The 12467-nt window shown below is 38.3% G+C and overlaps 1 protein-coding gene across 2 annotated transcripts in view; it reads right to left on the bottom strand.

Annotated features, from left to right (window-relative positions):
* Positions 1-12467, bottom strand: part of Taf4b (TATA-box binding protein associated factor 4b) — a 119477-nt gene that overhangs the window by 85262 nt on the left and 21748 nt on the right. For both annotated transcript variants that reach the window (XM_040757866.1, XM_040757867.1), the window contains exons 7-9: positions 10396-10992; positions 2097-2214; positions 1485-1596 (exon numbers count right to left, since the gene is read on the bottom strand). In XM_040757866.1, the coding sequence (XP_040613800.1) occupies positions 1485-1596; positions 2097-2214; positions 10396-10992 (827 nt within the window). The remainder of the gene's footprint in view (positions 1-1484; positions 1597-2096; positions 2215-10395; positions 10993-12467) is intronic.

The raw sequence follows: 12467 nt of genomic DNA, 5'->3' as shown, positions 1-12467 counted from the left end.
CCAAAACCAATATAGAATGATAGCTATAGCCTCTGTGTAGCCTAAAGACAAAGAATATCCAAACTACAAATATTTCTAAATGAAAAAGAGAAATAAATCTCAGGGTGAAGCCACTCATCTTGATGCCTGATATTTGCCCCACATGCCATGAGCACCTGCTTCCAGTCTTGTGGTAAAAAGCAAAGGCCCCAGGAAATAGAAAGCAGAAGTATCAATGGGCATAAGGACAAAATACACTATCAGAAAAAGGCTAATATACTCTGAGTCAAGGAATAACTGGAAAGAGATTCTTGGCAAGAGAAATGTAAAGGAGAAGCATCTTTTTGAAGATTAAAGTTATAAAAATGAAAAACTTAAGAGTGCCACAATAAAAAGAGAAACTACAATAAAAAGACCCTATATCAGAAAACATCTAGCCCCTGAAAAGGTGTGTATCTAAGGACTGTGGAACTGGACAAGGGGTCCTAAAACCGAATCTTACATATATACTGTTTTTTCTTACATATACACATCTACAATAAAGTTTATCTGTAAATTAGGCACAGTAAGGCTAATTAGTAATAATTATAGCAATATACTTTTTTTAATGTGGTTTTTCTCAGTCCTCAAAATAACCTGGAATCATGCTTTGTATGATGATATGAATAAAAGATACAATGCCTACATTGTAAAACAACATAGCCTCAACTACCTGAACACAGGCACTGACTCATTTGATAATTGTCGTGGCTACCAACTGACCAAGCAGGGAGCAGCATATCAATTCTGGGCACACTGTACAAGGGATGATTCATCTGCTTAACATGATGACACTAGACTTTGTCATGCCATTCAGAATTACACATTAAAAATGTATGGATTAGTTCTAGAATCTTACATTTAATATTTTCAGAACATTCCTACTTATCATTAGCTGAAACTACAGAAGCAAAATTGGAAATAAAAGAAGAGTAATAATATTCTACTACATAAAGGTCAGGAATAAACAAAAATGATATGTACCTGAGGACAAGTCTAAGAACAGGGACTGGCAGAAGAAGGAGGACACACAGGTAAATGATTTGAAGGGTACTTGGCAGCGACAATGGACAGAGTATCTGAGTCTAGACTACTACTACACAGGTTTTTCAAATCAATTGAAAAACAAGCATGTAAGATTTGTATCTGCTACTTGTAAATGATATTCAATAATTTTTAATTATTCTCAAAGCAAATGGTTATGCTGTCTGCACTAATGTCTGTTCACTGCATGAATGCCTGGTGGCCAGGGAGGCCAGAAGAGGCTATTGGATCCACTGAACTGGAGTTACAGAAGGTAATGAATTGCCATGTGGGTGCTAGGAATCAAACCAGGGCTATCTCTTTCAGGATTTTTAAAACGCATTCACTCATGTGTTTGTTTAGACATTATTCTTTACCATGTTTTCCCCCTAGAACTTTACTTCCACACATCAGATCAAGTTTTAACTACTGAATTTCTTTACCTGAAGCATGGTGCTCCATTCTCTTTTATTTTATTGTTCTGAATAGAAGATGTTTGAGCTTGAAGCGAGAGAAATTTATTTCCAGGCAGAGTAATTTGCTTTATGATGGAAGCTGTAAAAAACAAAACAAGAAAGAAAACAGTAGAATAAAATAAAAAAACAATAATTTCACATTAAGAAAATTCAGGGCATTTTTGAAATAATCAAAGCTACCATAGAACTATGTTTACATTATAATAGGCTAGTGAATGTTACCCTGAATAAGAAATCATCTTATAAATATCTCTAGATTATGTTTTATGTAGTCTCAAATTGTTTTAGGATTAGCATCATTATAAAAACATCATGCACAAAAAGTGACTGGAAAATATTTTATTTATACTGATATATTTGTAACACATTTACTACTAGAATGTCTTATCTAACAATAAACAGTTGCTTATTTCAAAACAATATATACCCCTAAAGAGTGTTTCTGTAAATGTAATAGCTATTTTTCAATCTTTTCTTAAGTTCCTCTTCTTTTAATACAACAGGAGCAAACCCTGTCATGTTCCAGATCTATTGTGATGAAGCTGGAATGCCAAAATGTACATATAGATGGAAACTTACTAGCAGGCACTACAGTATTCACTGGCATCTTCGGCCCACATTTCTGAGTGGTCAATGATGAGGAATGGGAAATGGTGGTCACTTGATTTGCATTGCCTACTGAAGGCTGTTGGACTACCTGAAACAGTAAGAGTTCATTATAGACAATCAAGGAAGCCACTTTAGCAATAAACAAGAGCTTCCATTTTTAAGTGTTTTTATCTAGCTACATATAACTCTATCCAGCACAATAAAAATGCCTACTTAAAATTTATCTCCAGAATGGTCTCTGAAACATGAAAATTCTCCTGTCTCAGCTTCCTAAATGCTAGCTAGGGTTTGGGTATTTACCACCACATCCAGTTTAATTTGCATGCAGCAAAAGTATCCCGTTCAAAACTGAAAAACATTATCATGTACATTAAATATTACTTTCTATAGCAGAATTCAAATTTAAGAAAATAATCATACAGATCTTACTTTTACTTAATTTACCATGGAAAATTTCAAACACATGCAAAAGTATAGAGAACAAAATGAAACCATTTATACCACTACCCAGATTAAACAATGATTACTTCCTGCATAATCATATTTCAACTATACCTTTTACCTATTTCCCAATTTTAAAGCAAATGTAAAAAAAAAAATTGTTTGTTTCTTGCATTTTCCCAGACATGGCTTCTCTGTGTAGCCTTGGCTGTCCTGGAGCTTGCTCTGTAGACCAGGCTAGCCTCAAGCTCAGAAATCTGCTTGCCTCTACCTCCGAAGTGCCGAGATTAAAGGCATGCGCCGCCACCACAACCACCTCGTTTTAAAAAATACCTTTTTATCCATAATATTCCAAAATATATCTATAAAAAATAAGAACTTTCATGTACTTTTTAAAAGAAAAGTATCATCCCTAAACCCTTCAGAAAGTACTGTTCTAAATAATAGCTACAGAAATACAGTAATAGTTGGGAATAAAGAGAAATTAAAGTGCTAACAAGATTATTGCTTTTAGCTTCAAAGAAAAGATAGAAAAGCAGAGTGTTATATTTTCACTTCAATGAAGAAAAAGTCCTCATGTATTTGGCCCAGCTACTGATAGTGAGATAAGCAAAAGTTTATCTATGTTTATTATAAAGTACGATGGTCTGCCCAAGAGACATGCTTCCACGTAAAAATTTACAAAAACAAATTATCTGTAATAAAAATCAAACGTGTACAACTAAAAAAAAAAATGTAGCAAACAAGGTACGGTAGCCCGTATCTTTAATCTCAGTACTCAGGAGGCAGGAGGATCTCTGTGAATTCCTTCTTAGTCTACACAGCAAGTTCCAGGTCTCAAAAAAAGTTAACAAAAAACACAAAGCATTCCAATGTCTCCATAAAGAATAATCATAGGATGAACTAATTCAATTGCTATCACTGTTTGGTAAAAGAGGTCTCCTAGCAAAAGAGATGTAAGTTGGAGCAATTCATTTGCCATAATTCTTTGATAAAAGTTGTATTATGTGTTTGCTTTGTTTTTGAGACAGAATCCTAAAACTAAGTAGCTTAGATGAGCTTTAAATGTGTGATCCTTGTGCCTCAGCCTTCTGAGTAACTAGATCTGAACCACAAAGTCAAGCTAGAAAAGAACTCTTGAAAAATAATATATATTTCCATTGAGAATTGAGATCTGAGATCACACATATTCTGAAGTATTATGGCTTCGGCTTAAAGTTCATGAATACTCCTTTACGCATTCAGACTGGCAATCAAGAATCTCTCCTTTGACCTAGGAATCTTTGCAGTCTCTTTTGAAGCCCCCTGAACCTCATCATGGCCTCTGTCTACAATCTTGAGGATAGTTCTGACCCTGCTTGGCTATGTTAATGACCTGGTGTCCTTGCCCTGCCCATGTGGAAGGTGACAGCATCATTGTGGCTCAGACAGTATAGAAGTGGCTGTGTGGTTCAGAGCACTGTCCAGATTCAGTGCAAGGTGTATTATGACTTACTACTGGCACTGCCCCAGGACCTACAAGCTGCAAAAGCCCTCCGTGTCATCACCCTCCTCATTGTCCTGCTTGGCCTTTTGGTATATCTTGCTGGAACAAAGTGAATTACATGTGTGGAAGACAAGAATTCCCCTCGACTGGGGCTCATATCTAGGACTATCTTTGTAATCTCTGTGGTCCTGACCCTCAATCCTGTCTGCTGGATGGCCAACTCCATCAACAAGAATTTCTACAACCCCTTGGTATCTGATGTTCAAAAGTAAGAATTATGTCTGATGCTTATTTGGGGGGGGGGTGAGGCTCCACTGGCCAGGGATCCTTAGGATGCTTAGATAAGCAATTGAGAAATGATGGCTAGTAGTTATGAGGGTTTGGTTACTTGTTTTTGTCTTGAAATACTAGATATTGAAACCTGGGGCCCCACATATTTGATAGGCAAGCACTCTGTCAATGAGTTGTATGACATCCTGTCCCAATCATTATGGAGCTCTGACTGACCTCCAGCTCTAGTTTCCCTGCCTCAACCTAAATCCAGACTTCACCTAGCTCTCCTGTTGGCATTTCTCACTTTTAGACTGTACATTGGAAGAGGTAACACTTGTAGTTTGTCTTTATTCACTTTGGGCATCTTCTATGGAATCTGTTTTGAGACTGCCTGTGAAGATGCCTGTGTCATCTTCAAGATGGTCTGTCTCCTGCAGCTGCTGCTGGAGGGCAACTCACAGGACAGACACACCCTTTCCTGGTCAGACTTTTCTTCCCAGTCCTGGGAAGGGCATGTAGTAAGTTACTACCCCAAGTCTTCCAACCTTTGACTTCTGCGTCCCTTACCAAAGTTACCATATACTCTCTCCAAAATCAGGTCTCAGCTGTGCTGTAGAGCCTCCAGCCCCATATCTCTAACCTTGTACATTTCCCTGTCCACACAATTACTACAAAAAAATGTGATTTTTGTAATAATAATAAAAAAATTATCTCTGTATTTCTTACTTTTCTTCCTATAGTTTTGTTTTCCATCTCTACACAATGTTCAGTTTACTTTCCAAAATTATCTGCCTGGAGGGGGGTGGATTTTTAATTAACTCTCTCATTCTTAAATTTTGTTTGCAAATCCTGTACATTTGTGTGATTTTACTTTTAATTTCATCTGGTAAAATTAATTTTAGAAATTTAAATTTTAAAAATGAACTGACTGAAATTACAATTTTGCTGTTCTGAATTAAATTACTTTTGCTAATTAAAATTGAAATTTAACTTCTGTTCAAATGAGTAAAATAATTTTTACACAAATATCTAAAAGAGATGTTTTAGATTCCCCTGAACGTGGATGTCAGTTTGGAGGTCTGGGCAATCTATGGGGCCTCTGGTAGTAGATCAGTATTTACCCCTAGTACACGAATGGACTTTGGGAGGCCACTCCACATAGAGGGTTACTCTCTCAGCCTAGACATATGGGGTAGGTAGGGTCTAGGCCCTGCTCCAAATAATGACAGACTTTGAAGATCCCCCATGGAAGACCTCACCCTTCCTGGGAAGCAGAAAGGGGATAGGAATAGGAGGCCAGTGGGGGGCAAGGAAGGAGGGAAGGGAGAGGGAACTGGGATTAACATGTAAAGCAAGCTTGTTTCTAATTTAAATTTTTTAAAAAAGGAAAAATTCTAAAAGAGAACTTTCAAGCATCAAATTGAGAAATCTGGAGTTAAATTCCTTGGTTTAGAAAAACAGGGAGAGAGGGCCACAGCTAGGTAATAAAGATGATGAACTTCTAGGTATATGGCTTCTTCCTCTCCTGATCTTAGGCAGACAAATGCCTGGCAACTTAAAAACAAAGACCTCCAGGGCTTCTCTCCCCAGGAGGCCCCATGTGGATACAACAAGGTAAAAGCAAGGCAGGACAAGCCACACAAAAGCTGTTAGCTAATCAGTCATTCTGTGCTTCCACTGATCAACTGTGAAGTTTCTTCAGAGAAAATAAACCCCTCAGCCCTGGAGACTGGATTTTCAGTTCCTGAGTTCCTCCTAGCTTTGCAAAGTGTCTTTTCCTCTGTGTTTTTGCAGTGTGCTTCTTCACCCTCAATAAAAGCCTTTTTCAGCTGCTGATTCTTTCTGCTCCTGTTTGTGCTGAGTTTTCTCTGCTGTTACCTGCTTCACTGGAGAGTTTTCCTGCTCTTCAAATCCTTAGTTGCCAGATCAAAACCACTAAATGTTAATAAAACTCACCTGATTGTTTCTATACAGAAAAGTTAAGGATAAAATATTAAGCTTAGTATTCTTTGAGTGTATAGTTACTATAGGAAAAATGATGAGAGCCAGTAAGTTTAGTCTTTATAAGAACTGAATTCTTACAAAAACTGCCAAAACTACCAAGCAGATTCTCCTATCAACTATTTGAGTACAAAAGAAAAATCTTACACCTAAAAGAAATTGAACAATTTTAGTTCATAGAACACACGAATCAACAAGGAAAAAAAGATAGCATGTGAAGAAAAGAGAATATGTGGTAATAAATCTATTTTTTAAAGTGGGGGTAGGTAAAATGTACAGTTTCATTATCATAAGATAATATGAACTGAAACCATGTAATGGTAGTCTAAAAGAATTCTTACAACTTGAAGCATAGTTAGAGATTATATGCAAAAGACTAAAGGTATAAATTTCTCCAGAATTATTCTAACCAAAAATAAATATTAAGAAATCTTAAGCTCATGATCTAGTTTTAAAAGAATTATCAAAGTATGAATATAGACATGGTCATTGATTAGCTGACTGCAGAACAATGAGTATTGAGATTTGGTTATTTGGCAAAGAGAAGCTAAAGAAGATAGTTTTTGGTTCGCAGTACTGTTGGATGTCTCACCAATGACCACCATTTATGTATCAGGAAACCAAAAAGATACAACATCTTATGATGTAAAAGATGCTATTTATGAGCCAGAACTTGGAAGCAATGTAGATGCCCCTCAACCGAAGAGTGGATAGAGAAAATGTGGTACATTTACACAATGGAGTACTATTCAGCAGAAAAAAAACAATGGAATACTGAGATTTGCAGGCAAATGGATGGCACAGAAGAAACCATCCTGAGTGAGGTAACCCAGTCACAAAAAGAGAAACATGGCATGTACTCTCTCATATATGGATTTTAGACATAGATCTGGGGAGTGCCAGCCTACAATCCCATGGCCAGAGAGACTGTGGAAACATAACCTTCATTTAGTGGCAGACTCCCACAGCTAAACACTGAACTGAACTCAAGGAACCCAGTGACAGAGACGGAGGACTGATGACCAAAGGCATTAAGACTGGGCTGGTTTAATCCCCAGAAACAGCTGACCTGGCAAGGGTTAGCTCTTGAATCCCAGACTGATGGCTGGGAATCCAGCATGGGACTGATCAAGACCCCCTGAATGGGCGTGTCAGTGAGGAGGCCTAGGTAATCTATTGAGCCTTGGGTAGTAGATCAGTATTTATCCCGGGTATACAAATGGACTTTGGGCACCCATCCAACAATGAGAGACGTACTCTCGCCCTGGACTCTCAGGGGAGGGTCTAGGCCCTGCCCTGGATGGAAATGACAGACTATGGACACCCCCATAGTGGGCCTCACCCTCCCTGGGGAAATGAGGGGATATTGGAGGGGTTGGTGGGAGAGTGTGAGAGGAAGGGAGGGAAAGGGAGAGAGGGACCTGGAATTGACATGTGAAGCAACCTTGCTTCTAATTTAAACTTAAATTTAAAAATAAATAAATAAAAATATGCTATTTATGTTGTTTATTAAAGAAAAGTAGTATAGAGGTAAGACTCATTTCAGAACGGGCCTACTATAAACAGATGGTCTCTTCCTTAAAGCCAGACTGAAAGTAGATTAGCAGGTTTGAACAAAACGAATGTTTCATATCTGTTTAAGTTGAGGTATGTGAAATCCTGCCACAGCTTGTACATTTCTCCACTTGAAATTCAAACATAGTGTTAAGAGGTAAGAAGGTGAGAGCTCTCTAAATAACCGTTACCGCAACTATTTAACAGACTGTCCTTCAATTCCAGCCACCTGCTATGCCTGAAGCTGCCTTAGAGGACAATTATGTGTAGACACAGCCTCTACCTTTTTACACAAGTAAGGTTAGACAGCATACACAGAACAGAGTGAACTAAATCAAAGCATTCCAAAACAGAATATCTAACACAAAAGTTTACAAAAGACAACAGCCATAACCAAAAGAACAGCAGTTAAGAACTTACTTAGAAAAGTGATTAAATTAATTCACTATGTAGTAGCTTCCATGGGTTAATAATACTTTTATAGTCTACTGATAAAATGTGTGGTGGTGGCATACTCCTTTAATCCCAGCAATTGGGAGGCAGAAGCAGGTAGACTTGGCGTTCCTTGTTCTACATAGTGGGTTCAAAAATAGCCAGGGCTATACAGGAGAAACCCCATCCTGATGGATGGATGGATGGATGGATGGATGGATGGATGGATGGATGGATGGATGGATGGATGGGGATAGAGTCTTTTCCTTAATGAAGTAGAAAATTCTAAACAGTAATTAAATTAACAACTAAAACTTTCTTCTTTACCAAAGAATCTTTTCAACATACCAAGAACTAAAAAAAAAAAATGCACTCCTATCTTATTCCCTTCACTTTCTCCCTTACCTTAGCATTTTTTAATACTAAAAGCAAAACTCCTAATGAATTGCACAGGTCTGTAACACTAGTTACTTAGTAGGATGAGTCAGGGAGAAGGATTGCAAGGTCAGCATGGCAACTGAGGGAGACCTGGTTCTTTTGATTTTTTTGTTTCTCTGCTGTCCTGGAACTTGCTTTGTAGACCAGGCTGGCCTAGAAATCACTGAGATCTGCCTGCCTCTGCCTCCCAAGTGCTGGGATTAAAGGCATGCACCACACCCTCACCACTACTGCCTGGCCTGTTTTACAAGAAAAAGAAAAAAGGTAGTGGAAGGATGGGTTCGATGGATAGTGCTTCCGGTGCCCACATCAAAGCTGGGAATAGTGGAGTGAGCATGCCAGTAGGTTCAATACTGGGGGCAGAAACAGGAGGATTCAACTGTGTGAAGGGGATGGGGAGAGAGCTCAATGTTAAGAGAGTTTTCTGCTCTTCCAGAGGACACAAGTTCATTTGTAGAGTTCACAGTAAGAGGCTCACAACTCTGTGTAATTATAAATCCCACTTTTGGCCTTTTAAGGCACCAAAAATCAGGTGGCATACATTCACTCTGATGCACATATGCAGAAATAAATACAAGGTGGACTGAAATCCAGAAGAAATCCAACGTCAACCTCTGGCTTCCACATACCTGTGGATGAAAAAGAGATAGAGATAGAGACAGAGAGAGACAGAGACAGACAGAGACACAAACAGAGACACAGACCGACAGACAGAGAAACAGAGACAGAGAGACAGAGAGACAGAGACAGAGAGCATGAGCCCACAACAAAAGGCTGGAGTTACAGCTGAATGAAAAAACACCTGACCAGAATGTACAAGGCCCTAGTGTCAATCTTCAGTACTAAAATAAGGTCATCATAATAATCACCTATGTAATAGCTTCCAAAAATATTTAGATTTAATGTAATACTGAAGCAATAACACAAAACAAAGAAACTTCTATCAAATAAATAGACTAGGCACTTAAATAATTATAGTAATGTAATCCCAACACTTAGGAATCAGAGGGAAGAGGATCGGAGTCCCACACATACATACATGCAAGCAAAACACACATATGCAACAAAGCAAGTAAATGTTAAAACAATTATTTTTTAAAGATTAATACTGAAACAATAAATATTATATCAATGTCCCATGTGTGACAAAATGTTTGGCGATGTTAATATAAAAACCATCCTTTTCATTAGGAGATACACAGTCATTTGAGTGCACAATTATCTATTACAGGATTGCATATTTAAAGCCAATTTGGCAATAAGTTAAAAAAAAAAAAGGCCAGTGACATAGCTCAGTGATAGAATTTTTGCCTAGAATGCTTAAGGTATTTTTGCATGATCTCTAGCACTGAAAAAGAAGGGAAGGGATGAAGAAAAGAGGGAAGAGAGAGGAAGAAGGGAAAGGACAAATATGCATAGACTTTTGAAGTACATAACCACAACTTCCACAACTCCTCCCAAATGTTCAGTAAACAGTGTGTGTGAGCTTCTCTGTACAGCTATAAAGAGGGAAATTGAACAAGTGCGTCTCAAAGACTCTCAACTAGTCAAATTTGGGAAATATACAAAGTCTTGTCAATCTCCTGAATGTGTAAAGTTTTCTGAGTAAGTAGCTGAGGAAGAAATGAACTGGTTGGTACTCACGAGTTGCTTGACTTGGACGGCCTGTGGAACGCCAGGTGACTGTGCAAGGAGGGGGCTTGGCTGTGCAAGTTTGATCTGGACTGGAGTGCCAACGATGGGTTTATCAGGTTTGGTCCCAGCAGAGGTAATGGCGGGCTTCACAGACGGAAGACGAACAGATGCAGCTGAAGTTTCTCCAAAAGTTACTGGTGGAAGGGCCAGTGTAACTGCTGCCCCAGAAACAACTGGCTTCTCAGGATGAATGGATACTGCTGTCACTGTATTTGGTACTGATGTTGTAAGAGGTTTTGAAGTCTGGAGCAAAACAGTTGCAGGTGTTGTACCTCCTGTTGCAGCAGCTGGGGTCACAGAATGCAGTGTGACAACTCCAGTGTTTGTTCCTCCTGGACCAGGAAGTGGATTCAGAGTCTGAACAGACAGAGTTCTGGGTGCTGTTGCTCCAGAGACAAGGGCTGGGGAAACAGTACTTGTAACCACAGAAGTTGTTGCTGTCGTGGTACAAGAGGCAATGACCACTTCACCAGAGATTTCCTTAACACAGTTCTCAATGAAGCTCTGGGAGTTAGGGAGAAGCTGTCTTAAGGCAACCACACTCTTCTAGAAACAGTAGAGGAAAGAAGATAAAGGTAACAAAATAAGCTAAAAGTAAAGCAAAATTTGTATTTAACAACATAAAGTATATCAAGTGAAAACTAGTATCTGAGAAAACTAGTATCATTTTTGTTTTCTATCAGTATATGGATAAAATAAATTTAAAGGTCAAAGTGTTTTCTCAGTGATAAGATATTAATATAAATGAGAAAATATTAATTTATTTTGGATATGTCAATGATCAACTTGATAAAATAAAACAATTTCTCTACTCATCTAAGTTCATAAAAAGATTACTGATTATTATAACACAGAAGAATTTTAATAGCTTTCGGACGTTGGATGTAAAACCTTTGCATGAAAATAAAACTAACACAAAATGAAAACTGATTTAATACGTTTCAACTGGAAATGTAAAAGGAATTTCTCAGAAAAACCTAAATGGAAACAAATGTTAATGAGAGTTAAAGAGACAATATAAATGCATATTTAATTAATTATTTCTTAACCATAACCAAGATTAAGCTGAAATACTAAATCTATCCTCTCTATGTAGCATTTAAGCCCCAAGCTTTCTCAGTGATGCCAGGAGATACCAAGTGTTTTTTTTTGTTTGTTTTTTGTTTTTTTAAAGAGAGAGAGAATTCATAGGTCCTTAGAAAGCAGATACACCTTTAATCCCAGCACTCTGGAGGAAGAGGCAGGAGGATATATGAGTTCAAAGCCAGCCTGGTCTACAGAGTAAGTTCCAGGACAGCCAGGACTACAGAAAGAAACCCTGTTTCAAAATAAGTAAGTAAAGTAAGGGAAGGAATGAGGGAGGGAAAGAGGGAAGAAAGAAAGAAGGGAAGGAGGAAGGGAGGGAGGAAGGAAGGAAAGGAGGAAGGGAGGGAGGAAGGAAGGAAAGGAGGGAAGAAGGAAGGAAGGGAAGAAGGAAGGAAGGGAAGAAGGAAGGAAGGAAGGAAGGAAGGAAGGAAGGAAGGAAGGAAGGGAAGAAGGAAGGAAGGAAGGAAGGAAGGAAGGAAGGAAGGAAGGAAGGAAGGAAAGGTTAACAGTTAACTTAGCTAGGGTACTAGAGTTCAATGCCTTAGGCTCAATTACCAATACTATATATAAAAAAAGAAAAAATTATTTATGGGGTGAGGAACAAGTACTACAACACATGATACAAAATGAGGTAATACTGGGGGTAGAAAAATTTAAGGGAGGAAGAAACACAGAGAAAAGCCAGAGGATGGAGAGTGAACTAAAACTAACAAGTATGGGGGAAAATTAAAATCCAATGCTTAGTAAGCTATTGAAAAGCAGTAAGAGTTAGAATAGAGGTACCCTGTGTGGTAGAAAAAGCTGCTTGCAAGCCAGAGGTCATTAAATGAACTTCTCATTGCCAGCATTGGGCTACTGCTACAAGTTGTTGGTCAGAGTCCCAAGGCCCCCAAACAACATAGGCAATTGCCACTGTTTTTGGTTGCTCACTAGAC

Source organism: Mesocricetus auratus, unplaced genomic scaffold (assembly GCF_017639785.1).
Source record: "Mesocricetus auratus isolate SY011 unplaced genomic scaffold, BCM_Maur_2.0 Super-Scaffold_100015, whole genome shotgun sequence".
NCBI classification, from domain to species: domain Eukaryota; kingdom Metazoa; phylum Chordata; class Mammalia; order Rodentia; family Cricetidae; genus Mesocricetus; species Mesocricetus auratus.
This window is presented reverse-complemented; position numbering and strand designations above follow the sequence as displayed.